General features: G+C 48.7%; 1 protein-coding gene across 2 annotated transcripts in view; it reads left to right on the top strand.

The window, feature by feature from the left end:
• Nucleotides 1-2,961: 2,961 nt before the first annotated feature.
• Rcc1l (RCC1 like) overlaps nt 2,962-13,495 on the top strand; it is a 29,623-nt gene continuing 19,089 nt past the window's right edge. The window contains exons 1-4 of one of the 2 annotated variants that reach the window (XM_021162618.2): nt 2,962-3,330; nt 8,317-8,446; nt 11,316-11,444; nt 12,461-12,527. In XM_021162618.2, the coding sequence (XP_021018277.1) occupies nt 3,016-3,330; nt 8,317-8,446; nt 11,316-11,444; nt 12,461-12,527 (641 nt within the window). In that variant the 5' untranslated portion in view covers nt 2,962-3,015. The remainder of the gene's footprint in view (nt 3,331-8,316; nt 8,447-11,315; nt 11,445-12,460; nt 12,528-13,495) is intronic. The other variant, XM_029477985.1, reaches the window with a different exon arrangement.

Below are 13,495 nucleotides of genomic sequence, written 5' to 3'. Positions count from 1 at the left end.
CTGGGGGATTCTAGGCAGGGGCTCTACCACTGAGCCACGCCCCCAGCCCCTCCCTGGGGGATTCTAGGCAGGGGCTCTACCACTGAGCCACGCCCTCAGCCCCTCCCTGGGGGATTCTAGGCAGGGGCTCTACCACTGAGTAACAACACTAAGTGATTTAGAATTGTTGTTTTGATACAGTTTCATGCTATTGCCCAGGTTGGCCTTGATTCTCCAGCCTCAGCATCCATGATGCTGGACTGACAGCAGTGCGCCTTCACATCTGCTCTCCACTCATTCTGGGTCTATTCTCCCTTCACACCTGTGATGGTTTGTATATTCTTGGACCAGGGAGTGGCACCATTTGGAGGTGTGGCCTTGTTGGAATTGGTGTGACCTGGTTGGAGTAGATGTGCCTCTGTGGGTGTGGGCTTAAGATCCTCACCCTAGTTGCCTGGAAGTCAGTCTTCCACTAGCAGCCTTTGGATGAAGACCTAGAACTCTCAGCTCCTCCTGCACCATGCCTGCCTGGATACTGCCATGCTCCCACCTTGATGATAATGGACTGCACCTCTGAACCTGTAAGCCAGCTCCAATTAAATGTTGTTTTTATAAGACTTGCCTTGGTCATGGTGTCTGTTCACAGCAGTAAAACCCTAACTAAGACAACACCTAATGACATCATCCCACTCACACACCAGCTCCTTGCCAGACTGTTTAGTCAGGAGAGATACTTTGGCATCTGTGAACCGTCTTCATCCTCTTTCATTTTGCCCTCCATAGTCCATATCTTTTTTGGGGGGGTGGGGTGGGATAGGGTTTCTCTGTGTAGCCCTGGCTGCACACAGTCCTGGAACTCACTCTGCCGACCAGGCTGGCCTCAAACTCACAGAGATCCACCTGCCTCTGCCTCCTCAGTGCTGGGATTAAGACACACATGCGTCCTCACATCTCGCCTTGACTCTCCAGGGTTGGATTAACTTTGCTTTCAGTTTATACTGGGAAGTCAGGTCCTTCCTCGTGAGTATCAAGTGTCTTACTTGGTCCATGCTCTGCTCTCCTGAGACCTGACCTGAGACTGATCTGTAAGCTGAAGCTTATGAATCTTGCAGCCACATCCTGTGGTGAAGCATCTCTTGTGCGTGTCCGACTCGACCAGCAAGAATGACGCTGCAACAGGATCCTTCTGCACACGTTTATTGGCTCGGAGGTCAGAGGACAACTTGCAGATGTCTGTTCTCTCCTTCGGCCCCCACGTGGTGGTCCTGGGATTTGGGCTTGGTGGCAAACACCTATGCCCTAAAGTCATCCTGTTTGTCCCCCATGTATTCTCTTATCTCATTGGAGGATTCTGCTTTATGAAACAGTGATACATTCTGGCAAAGTGGTAAGGACACAGGGATGCCACACTTCACAGACTAGGTGTGTAACATGTCCTTGAGCTTGTCTTGGGATTAAGTACACATTGGATGAAGTATGGGGCTTCAGATGGACCTCAGTTGACAGTGTGTTTCTAGCATGCAGGATGCTCTGGGTCATATCCCAGGACTGTGTAAACTTGGCATAGTGGTGAACACTGGAGATAGGCAAAAAGATCAAGAGTTCAAGGCCATCCTTGGGTACATAATGAATTCAAGCTCAGTCTGGGCCACATGAGACCCATCTGAAGGAAAACTAATTAGTACGTTCCTGTTTATCAAGCAATACACACTAAGGATGAGCAAAGGGAGTTCAGCGGGGAAGGATCCACTCTGTATTAGGGGATAACTTTTAGGAAGCCCTGCCATGGACTGTAGTCTTTATTTCAGGGACTGAATTTCTCTGTGTAGCTTTCATGCTGAGAGATCTAAAGGAAGTAAGAAGGGCCCCTGAAAGCCAGGTGTAGTTTAATCAGGGTTGAACCTGGCACACTGGCATGGGTCTGTAATCCCATCACTTGGGAGGCTGGGGTAGGAGAACTGTAGTGAGGTAGAGGCTAGCCTGGGTTACAGAGTGAGACCCTGTCTTAGAAAAATATTCAATTAGAGGGCAGGAGAGAGGGCTCAAGAGTTAAGAACACTGTGCAACAACAACGACAAACAAAACAAAATACTGTTTACTCTTCCAGAGGACCAGAGTTCTAATTCTAGCATTCCCACGGGTGTGTGTGGGAGTGGGGTATCAACTGTAACTCCAGTTCTAGAGAATCTAACATCCTTTTCTGAGGCCTCCACAGACACTATACACACAGGGTACACAGATATACATGCAGGCAAAGTACCAATATACAAGAAATAAAACCGCCTAAAATAAACTAAATCAACCAATCAGTGCTGGGTATGGTGGCACACACCATTTAGGAGGCAGGGGCAGGGTTGAGTTATCCTGGTCTACAGGAACAAAGCAAGTTCCAGGCTAGTTAGGGCTAAATAATGAGACTCTGTCACAAACAAACAAACAAAACATATATATTAATAGGTTTTCTTTCTTCTAGAGTGGTTTCCAATTTGCAGCAATATTCCTGCCTCAGCCTAAAGTTGGGTTTACAGGTGTGAGCCACTGTGCCCAGCTACCTTCCCCAGTTTTGCTTCCATGAGATAAGCATCTAGGATGCTCCCTCTGTCTCCTTTCAGTATTTATATAAAACACTTCTTGGAGTTGGGAGAGTAGTCTGTGTTAATCTATACCCTAAGGATGTGTGAGGACCTGGGTTCAATTCCCAGCTCCACCTAAATAACTCCACACAAAAACTAACACACAAAGAATTTAAAAAGGGGCAGTAAGAATCATAGGACACTTCACAGACATCTTCAAATAATAGTTTGACACTCATTTAAGTCCCCTACTCATGGATAACGACGGCGAAGCCATAGCCTTCCCAAGTTTTTGCTTTCGTGGAGTAGTAATCATCTGCCAATAGTAAACATGGTTGCATTTCCCTTAGCGCGTCGCCTTCTGCCAGTAGTAAGCATGGCCGTATCTACTTCCGCCAGGCTAGAGGACAAGGGTGACACAAGATGGCGGCGCCCATAAGCGGTTGAGGCGTGGCAGCGGAGGATGTTGGCGGCGGCCCGGGCTCTGCGGGGGCCGCGGCCGAGGTGGCCGGCACCGGCTCGCGAGCACTGGACACCGGCCGGCCGTTCGCGGAGCCGGCGAGAAGCGGCCGAGGCCGAGGCGGACGTTCCGGTGTTTCAGTACGTGGGCGAGCGCGCGGCTCGCGCCGATCGCGTCTTCGTCTGGGGCTTCAGCTTCTCCGGGGCGCTCGGGGTGCCCAGCTTCGTGGTGCCGTCCTCGGGGCCTGGACCGCGCGCCGGCCTGCGGCCCCGACGCAGGATCCAGCCGGTCCCCTACCGCCTGGAGCTGGATCATAAGGTGGGGGCAGTGGCATCCTCGCTGGCATCTCTTAGGGGACTTTCTTCCCCGCGGGGCCGGATTTCCGGGAGCAATGACCTCCGAGAACCCGGGATCTGCAGAGGGAGGCATGAGGGATGGCAGCCGAGAAGTCTGTTTCTTTCAGTGCTCCGTCCTTCACTGCTGAGTCTGTGGATCTTGGGGTCTCGTTCAGCATTTTCAGCACTTTGCTTGTGGCTCGAGAGAGTTTGGTGTCTTCCCTTACTTTCTTGCCCGATGGCGTAGCTTGACAATCACACCAAGGATTCTGCCCTTCTTAGATCATTCGCGCCCCCCTCCCCCGCCCCCAAAAGGCCGTAGCTGTCACCTCCCAGTTACAGAGGATGAAAGGGAGTAGCAGAGAGGTCAAGTAAGGTCTAGGGCCCCACAGCTGTAGGGTGTAAATGGTGGTATTTGTAACTTAGACTAGACAGCTCCCTTGAGGGAAGGGACATTCCTCAGGTCGGAGGTGTGTCCGCTAGAGTCAGTGATGGGCAGCCGGAAAAGGAGATGCTCATCTGAGCGGTTGGAGGGGAAATGGGAGGTTGCCCATGGAGCTTCTAAGGTGGCTCACGCCTTTAATCCCAGCACTTGGAGACCGAGGCAGGCAAATTTCTGAGTTTGAGGCCAGCCTGGTCTACAGAGTGAGTTCCAGGACAGCCAGGGCTACACAGAGAAACCCTGTCAAAAAGAAAAAGAGGCTCACCTTTCAAAAGGGCTCAGCCTGGCGGCTGTGGTGGCTCACATCTGTAGTCCCAGGACTTGGACTGGAAGGTTGAGGCAAGAGGATTGCCACAAGTTGTACTCTGGCTTGGGCTACATAGTGAGACCCTGTCTTTACCCTTGAAATGCTGCTATTACAGCCGTGTGCGACCATTTCTGGCTTAAGTGGTGCTGGGGACGGGGAACCCAAGGGTTTTTGCCCTGCAAGCACTGTGTTTACTGAGCTACTTTCTCCCTCCCAGTTCTCTTTTGTATACAGAGGTCTTTTTGCTTCTAACTACCTGGTTGTGCTAACATCTTTAGTTGGAAAAAAAAAAAACCCACCCACCCTTTCTTTTGGTAGCAATAAAAAGTATTTATTTATACTTTATAGAAGTGTGGTTTGTGATGGTGGAAATCAAACCCAGGATTGTGCCACATTGTTTTGTTTTTGTTTTTTGTTTTTTTGTTTTTTCGAGACAGGGTTTCTCTGTGTAGCCCTGGCTGTCCTGGCACTCACTTTGTAGACCAGGCTGGCCTCGAACTCAGAAATCCGCCTGCCTCTGCCTCCCGAGTGCTGGGATTAAAGGCGTGCGCCACCACGCCCGGCTGTGTCACATTGTTAAAGGCAAGTGTCCTACCACTGAGCCAAGCCCTACAGTTTTTTTTTTTTTAAAGAATTATTTATTTATTATATATATGTAAGTACACTGTAGCTGTCTTCAGACACTGTAGAAGAGAGTGTCAGATCTCATTATGGATGGTTGTGAGCCACCATGTGGTTGCTGGGAATTGAACTCAGGACCTTCGGAAGAGCAGTCAGTGCTCTTAACCACTGAGCCATCTCTCTAGCCCAGCCCTACAGTTTTTTAATTTATTTTTTCTGATGTGTGTGAATCTCCTACTTTGTAACGTTGCTGCAGTTGTTAAGTGGGTCTATAAATTAAAAACATTTTTTATGCCTATGGCATTTTGCCTGCATACATGTCTGTATCATTTGTGTGCCTGGCGCCCATGGGGGCCAGAAGAGGCTGTGAGAGCCTGTAGATTAGGAACTACGGAAGGCTGTAAACCATCTCTCCAGCTCTCGGTCCTTTTTTTTTTTTAGTTTAGTTTTTCAAGACTGGGTCTTCCTATACATAGTTCTGATGGTCCTGGAACTAGCTTGGTAGACCAAGCTGGCCTTGTAACTGACAGAGGTCCACCCACCTCTGCCTCTTGAGTGCTGGGATTAAAGCCACCAACCTGGCCCCAGCCCCTGTTCTTACAGACTTCTGTGTATTTCTTAGTGTTTTTATGTCTAGGTTGCCTGTGAATAGACATAGTTTTGTGGACTTGTTTCTAACTGGGTGCTTATTTTCTTTTCCTTGCTTGGTTTAGTGGGGTGGAGCTTTCACTATAGTGTGAAATTGGATTAGTAAAGGCTAACTTTTTAAAATTTTGTGTTTTGAGACAGGGAGTTTATACGTAACCCAAGTTGGCCTTAATCTCAGTGTGTAGTCCAGACCGACTTTAAACTTGTGATCTTCCTGCTTTAGAATCCTGCTGCCTGCTGGCATTGCAGGTGTGAGACACCAGACCTGGTCTTGTCTAATTCTTGCTTGTGGGGAAGACATTCACGAACCTCTCTGTAGACTGTGGCTGGAAGCCCCCTCCTGGTACATTATAATGTCAGTGTTAGGGGACACTGTTAGATACTGCTCAGAGCTTCTCACACATGAACAGAATAAATGGTACTGTGTGCCCATCAAACGTTTGTTGAGTATTAAATAAACAGGCATCACTAAACATGAGATTAATCTTAGTGTGCTGGGCATAATTTTTAGACCTATAGGGGTCGTTCTGTCTGTCTGTGTGTATGTCTGTTTGTCCGTTGCTGTATGTTTTTCTGTGCATCACTTGCATGCCTGATGCCCACATAGGTCAGAAGAAGAGGGCATGCTATCCTGTGGAGCTGGAGCTACAGACAGTTGTAAGCAGCCACGGGCTGGGACTTGAACCTGAATCTTTCCTGCTTCCTCTCATGCGGTCCAGTTAGCTTCAGCCTCCCATGTAGGTCATCTCCTTGGCTCTCAAGCCATGCCAGAAGGACGGTGGCTCTAGGAGGCTAGAAAACTGCAGCGCTGCAAGGTGTGGTGGCACATGCCTTCAATCCCAGCAGAGGGAGGCAGGAGGCAGAAAGCAGGGAGGCAGGGAGGCAGGGAGGCAGGAGGGTTCCAGGCCAGCCTGATCTACAGAGCTAGTTCTAGGTCAACTAGGACTATACACAAAAACCCTGTCTCAAGAAAAAAACCCAAAAGAAAGAAAAAGAGAAAGGAAGAAAGAAAGAAAGAAAGTTAGTTGAAGTGTTTTGAGCAGAAGGATGGTGGTATACATGCCTTGTATGAATCTTAGAAGGAAAACTGTCACAAGGAAAAAAGAGGGACATGGCACTTTTAAATGACATCAACAGATTGTAATAACACATTTATCTAAGAAAAGCTGGGGAGATGGCTTAGCAGTTAACAACTGGAGGGCACCCAAGTTTCTGTCTCAGGGCCCAGTGGGGTGGCTAACAGTGAACTGTACCTCCAGCTCCAGGGGATCGAGCGCCCTCTCCTGGCCTCAGAGGGTACCTGCATGCATGTGTGCATATGCGCACAAAGACACAGACAGACACAGAAATAAAAATCATAATTAAAAAAGAAATAGTTAGCTGGAATGAAAAATGTTCCTGGTGAGTTGTGGCACAGGTCTGTAATGGCAGCAGTTAGGAGGCTGAGTATGAAGGGTGGTACTCTGGAGTTTTTATTTAGGATTCAGTGAGATTCAACGTTGCTGGGTCTCTGATAAACTGTCAACAGCTGAGAGATGGTGGGATACCCTTAGGCTGGGGGCTTTATACTGTGTGATAGAGAGGACTTGGGGGCATTAAGTGTAAGACTGAGGTGACCCCTGCCAGGAGAGTGTGGCTACTCTGGGTAGTGTGGAGATAAGGAACATGGATTTGGGTTATCTCTGGCCCCAACTAGAATTAGCGTTCCCACCAGAAGTAAAGTTTCAAGATGAGTTCCCTCCAGTCACTGGAAGTGAGGACTTCCATGGTAGCCATGGCAACACCTCTGTGTGGCCCCCCGGCTGAGGAGTGTAGCATGGTCCACCCTCTAACAGACAAGTGGCTTAATCTCTGGAACCTTGATTTTCCTCAGACTGAGTAAGTTGCATGAGTCAGGCGCTGTTCACCACAAAGGCTTCGGACGTATGAACTCATTTCTTCTTGGTAACAACCAGTAAGGGGTGTGCTTTCTCCTCTCACTCTGTGTGCGTGCTCCCACAGATGCGTGCCCCCGTCCTTGGATGTGCAGAGGCCAGACTGTCTTCCTTTATCGCTGTCTGCATTATTCTCCTGAGACAGGATCTCTCACCGTGCCTGTGAACTGGCATTCTCCTGTTTCCGCCCCATCACCGAGTGTACAAGATACCACATGCAGCCATGCCAGACAGATCTCGGCTCAGGCCCGTCTGCTAGCAGAACTAGGGTTCATACCTACTGAGCCATCTCTCCAGCCCCTCATTCCTTTAAATATGTTTGAACATTTATTCACTATTCAAGACGTGTGTGTAAACATGTGTGTGCACGTGCTTGTGTGTCTTAGCACACATGTGGAGGTCAGGGGACAGCTTGCAGGAGTCAGGTCTCTCCTTCCACTGTATAGTTCTGGGGATTGAACTGAGGTCCCCAAGTGTAAGTGACAAATACCTTTACCTCTGAGCCATCTGACTGTATGACTTGGTTTTCTTTTTTTTTTTTTAAAGATTTATTTATTTATTTATTTATTTATTATATGTAAGTACACTGTAGCTGTCTTCAGACACTCCAGAAGAGGGAGTCAGATCTCGCTATGGATGGTTGTGAGCCACCATGTGGTTGCTGGGATTTGAACTCCGGACCTTCAGAAGAGCAGTCGGGTGCTCTTACCTACTGAGCCATCTCACCAGCCCCCCTTGGTTTTCTTTTTATGCAGAGATCTAGAGAGGATGAATAATACAGCCATAGCCATGTAGCTGATAAGGGGTGGGGCTACGATTCACACTAAGGTCTTCCTTCAGTCGCAGTGCTGGACCATGTTATGGGGGTGGGGAGATGAAAATGCTCAGTGTGTGCTGTGTGTACAGAGAAGACGGATGATGGCCTACACGCGTGTATGTAAATAGCTTGTCACATCTTACTGAAAGCACCGACACCACACATCAGGCCATGGTGTGTTGCGGGAAACTCTTTTTCAGATTTCCTCTGCTGCCTGTGGCTATGGATTCACATTGCTGTCCTCGAAAACCAAGGATGTTACAAAAGTCTGGGGCATGGGACTCAACAAAGATTCCCAGCTGGGATTCCACAGGAGCCGGAAGGATAAAAGTAAGCAGGTATCCTTGCCATAAACTGTAACTAAATGAAGAGGGTTGTGTTGGTGTCCGAAAGGGAGGGGCTAGAAGGGGGAGCTTCAGCTACCAAATGATACCCTGTCTTAAAAACTCAAGGGCGGAATGTGGGGCTAGTGACTCACAACTTTTTTTTTTTTCCCCGAGACAGGGTTTCTCTGTGTAGCCCTGGCTGTCCAGGAACTCACTCTGTAGACCAGGCTGGCCTCGAACTCAGAAATCTGCCTGCCTCTGCCTCCTGAGTGCTGGGATTAAAGGAATGCGCCACCACGCCCGGCATGACTCACAACTTTAATTCCAGCACTCGTGGGGCAGAGGGGAAGAGGGGCGAAGGGGCAGAGGTAGGCAGATCTCTGAGTTTGAAGCCAGCCTAATCTACAAAGCGAGTTGTAGGACCCCCAGGGCTACACAGGGAAATTATGTCTTGAAAAAAAAACAAACCCCAAACCAACCCAAAATCCCCCAAGCCCTGTTGTCAGCCTCTGGTAACAACATGGACCATTTAGGCAAAGAGACAAATACCTGCTGTTTGCCGACCTGGAAAGCGACTCCAGTTTGTCCCTTACTGCTCTGAAATATCTGGAGTGGGGGCTGTAGGTCAAGGCACTCCCTGTCAAGCCTGGAAACCCATGTTTGATCCCTGGGACCAGAGAGTGGGAGGAGAGAACCTCTTCTTGGAACTTGTCCCCTGATCTCCCCACACATGCTGTGGAACACATGTACTTGTGCGCACACACGAAATAAAATCTTTAAACGTTTAAAAAGTCGAACAGAATCCTTAATACAGAGCTTTATCCCCAGTGCTTGGAACTTGCTAATGTTAGAACTCAGTGCTGGAGAGATGACTTAGTAGCTAAGGGTGTGTCCTTCCAAAGGACCTAAGTTATATCAGGCAGCTCAAAGCTGCTTGTAACTCCAGCTCCAGAGGGCCCAGCACCCTCTTCTGGTCCCCTCAGACACCACACTCATGTGTACAGACAGACAGATGTGCACATACACATAACTGAAACTAAAATCCTTCAAGATGTTAGAAAAGGTTAGGTGTGATGTTGTACACATTTAACCTCAGCCATTGGGAGGCAGGCAGATCTCTCAGTTTGAGGCCAGCCTGGTCTACATAGTTCTAGGCTAGCCAAGGCTACATAGTGAGACCCTGCATCAAACAACAACAAAAAGTTAGAAATAATTTAAAGTTCTTTCTTGCTGTCTGTCTCTGTTTCTGTCTCTCTGTCTCTCTGTTTTTCGAGACATGGTTTCTCTTTGTAACAGCCCTGGCTGTTCTGGAACTCACAGACATCCACCTGCCTCTGTTTCCAGAGAGCTGAGATTAAAGGCACGGGCCACCACACCGCGTCAGTAGGCTGGTCAGACACAGCTCTCTACTTTCTGATCTTACGACACTGTCTGGCTTCCATCCTCAGGACAGCATCACTGCGGGCGTGTATCTGTAGTCCCAGGCCTTGGAGAGTGGAGGCAAGAGGATGTGCTGTGTAGATGATGGCCTTGAACTCTTGACGTTCCTGCCTTTGCCTCTGTGTGTGTATCTGGGTGGATGTGCCAGGCTGTGTATGCGGAGGTCAGAGGATAACTGTGGGAGCTGCATCTCTGTCCCGAGTCCTGAGGACTGGACCCCGGTTGACAGGGCCTTTATCAGCTGAGCTGTTTTCTGCCTTGGCCTTTGTCCCCGAGTGCTGGAGTTACACACCTATCCTGTGGCTCTCTATTTGAAAAAAAAATGTATTTTTTCTTTCTTTTATTTATTCCTTAGGGGCTGGTGAGATGGCTCAGTGGTTAAGAGCGCCGACTGCTCTTCCAAAGGTTCTGAGTTCAAATCCCAGCAACCACATGGTGGCTCACAACCATCCGTAACGAAATCTGATGCTCTCTTCTGGAGTGTCTGAAGACAGCTACAGTGTACTTACACATAATAAATAAATATTTATTTATTCCTTAGCCCTTTTAGACTATTCCTCCCCTCTTTTTTTTTTTTTAAAGATTTATTTTATTAATATATGTAAGTACACTGTAGCTGTCTTCAGACACTCCAGAAGAGCCAGAAGAGGGAGTCAGATCTTGTTGCGGATGGTTGTGAGCCACCATGAGGTTGCTGGGAATTGAACTCTGGACCTTCGGAAGAGCAGTCGGGTGCTCTTACCCACTGAGCCATCTCACCAGCCCTATTCCTCCCCTCTTACAGTTTTTGTTTAATTTGATATTCTTTCTCTCTCTCTCTCTCTCTCTCTCTCTCTTTCTCTCTGTCTCTGTGTGTTTGTGTTGATGATGACCAAACCCAGGGCCTGGTGCAGCTAGACTCTTGGCCCAGGAGACTGATTTATTTATTCAGGTTTTATTGAAACTAGGTCTCAATCTGTAGTTCTCCTGCCTCAGCCTCCTGAGTCCTGGGATTATCATGACCAACTCTGAAAGTGTGTTTTCTCCTTTAAGATGGAGTAGACCAGGCTGCTTTGGCGCTCACTGTTTGGCTGCGGCTGACCTGGGACTTGACTTTTCCTCATCTTGGGGGTTTATGTGGTGTGGGAGGGGCTGGAACCCAGAACTCTGTGTAGCTAGGGAAGTGTTCTGTCACCAAGCTCCAGCCCCAGTCCCAGAGATTTCTCTCTGGAGGCAAGTCAGTGTTCAGGACCTGCCTGTGGCATGGAGGGGACACTGGAGGGCAGGCTGCGAGTCAGGCTCCTCAGACTATCCTTGCCCGGAATGTGCAGGCTCTGAGTCACTGCTGTCAAGTTCCTTCCTGCAGAAATCAGTGTGGTTGGACAGTCAGGTTTCTGTAAGAGCTGAGGTGACTGAACCAGCGGCAGCCTTGTGACCTGGGTTCTTCTGTCCAGCCAGGGGCTATGAGTACGTTTTGGAGCCCTCGCCTGTCCCGCTGCCGCTGGACAGACCTCAGGAGACAAAGGTGTTGCAGGTGTCCTGCGGTCGAGCACACTCCCTTGTCCTGACAGACAGAGAAGGTGGTAAGTAGGCTTGCAGAGAATGGAGGACGGCGGGGGGGGGGGGGGAGTATCTGAACACTGGCCTTGCTCTTGGCCTTGCTCTTACTGTTGTGACGTGATGTGGTGTTTCCCTGCAGACTGAGGAGTGGCTTCAGAGGGCAGCATTACATACAGACTTGCTAACATGTTCTCTGCTAGAAAGTTGCTGTCACTCTACCACTGGGCTGTGTGGTACCTCAGTCCTTGATTATCTTTCCTAAGATTTATTTTTAATTTTTATCCATGTATCTTTGTGTATATTTGAGTGTATGCTGCATGTGTGTGGTGCCTGCATGGGCCAGAAGACAATATCAGGTCTCCCAGAGCTGGGCAGTTTTGTCCGCCCATTGTGGGTGCTGGGAACTGAGCTCAGGTCCTCTGGAAGAAATTCTAAGTGCTGGACCATCTCTGCAGCCCAGCCTGGTTTTATTTTATTTTATTTTATTTGGCTGTTATTTTTATTTTATTTTATTTTATTTTATTTTTTTTGGTTTTTCGAGACAGGGTTTCTCTGTATAACCCTGGCTGTCCTGGAAGTCACTTTGTAGACCAGGCTGGCCTCGAACTCAGAAATCTGCCTGCCTCTGCCTCCCGAGTGCTGGGATTAAAGGCGTGCACCACCACGCCCGGCTTTTGGCTGTTATTTTTAATTGCCTGTAATCTGTTTATGACTGAGCATGTGTTTGTAGAGGTTCTAAGCATGCTAATAATGATCATGGTACAGGCACTGGCCTCTACCCCAGCTGAACAGCAGTCCCATCTACCTCTGGTTTCTTCCTCCCGATTGCGGTTCTCCTGGGGTCAAGCAGTGGCTTGGCTTATGATCTCCAGTCCCTGCAAGTGCAATTGGATCTAGACGAGAAGCAGGCCATGCCACACTCATGGGCTGCTGCAGAGTCTGGGAGTGAGGGAGAGGGAGACCTAGGGTTAGGGAGGGTGCGCAGGCCAGGAGCCCTCAGTACTGACCTGCCAGCCTGGCGGTGTCTTGTGTGCTTCAGTCTTCAGCATGGGGAACAATTCCCACGGGCAGTGTGGCCGGAAGGTGGTGGAGGATGAAGTATACAGGTAAGCAGGCACGTGGAATGCTGGGGAGGAAGGGAGCCCTCATCTCAGCAGAGGCCCACCATTTGTAGGGTGAGAGGGGAGGGTGGAAGAGCATTGGCCATGATGTAGAAAGCTGTTGCTTCGTGTGTGTGTGTGTGTGTGTGTGTGTGTGTATGTCTGTGTGCATATGTCTGTGTATACATGCACGTCCTCACCCCATGTGTGAAGTCAGAGGATCATTTTCAGGAGTTGGTTCTCACCTTCTACCTTAGGGCTTCTGGGCTAGAACTCAGGTCATTGGGTTTGGCAGCCTGTGCCTTGAGCTCCTGAGCCATCTTGCTAGGCCCCTCTGTTTTTTATTGAAACATGGTTTCTCTGTGTAGCTTTGGCTGTCCTTGAACTAGCTCTGTGGACCAGGCTAACTTTGAACTCAAATATCTACTTGCCTCTGTGCCACCTTTCTTCCATTTCAGGCTCTATCAGTTTTCTTGAGAAAGGCTGTCACTGTATCTTTGGTTGGCCTGGAAATTTCTGTGTCAGCATGTTGGCCTTGCACTTACAGAAATCCACCTGCCTCTGCTTCCTGCGTTCTGGGATTAAAGTGTGCACCATTATGTCTGGCTATTTTATATTTTTGTAAAATGTTCACTTTATTAAATGAACTTAAAAAAATCCCCTTTATCTCACTCTTTTTATTTTAGTGTTGAAAATATTTTCCCAAGTCTGGCATAGTGGTTCATGGCAGTAGTCTTCATGTTTAGGAGTTATGGACTGGAGAGTTAAAAGTTCAAGGCAGTTTAAATAGACCTTATCTCAGAAGAGCAAAAGGAAGGGTTAGGAGGCAGCCATGGTGGTGCACACCTTTAATCCCAGAACACTGGAGGCAGAGGAAGGCAGATATCTGAGTTCTAGGCTAGCATGGTCTACAGAATTGTTGCGGCCTGCCCGCAATCCACAACACGAACGGTTCAACTGAGAATGGCAGTTCG

The sequence above is a fragment of the Mus caroli genome, chromosome 5 (assembly GCF_900094665.2).
Source record: "Mus caroli chromosome 5, CAROLI_EIJ_v1.1, whole genome shotgun sequence".
In the NCBI taxonomy this organism is placed as follows: Eukaryota; Metazoa; Chordata; class Mammalia; order Rodentia; family Muridae; genus Mus; species Mus caroli.
The sequence above is the reverse complement of the archived record's forward strand: the minus strand, read 5'-3'. Positions and strand labels throughout refer to the sequence as shown.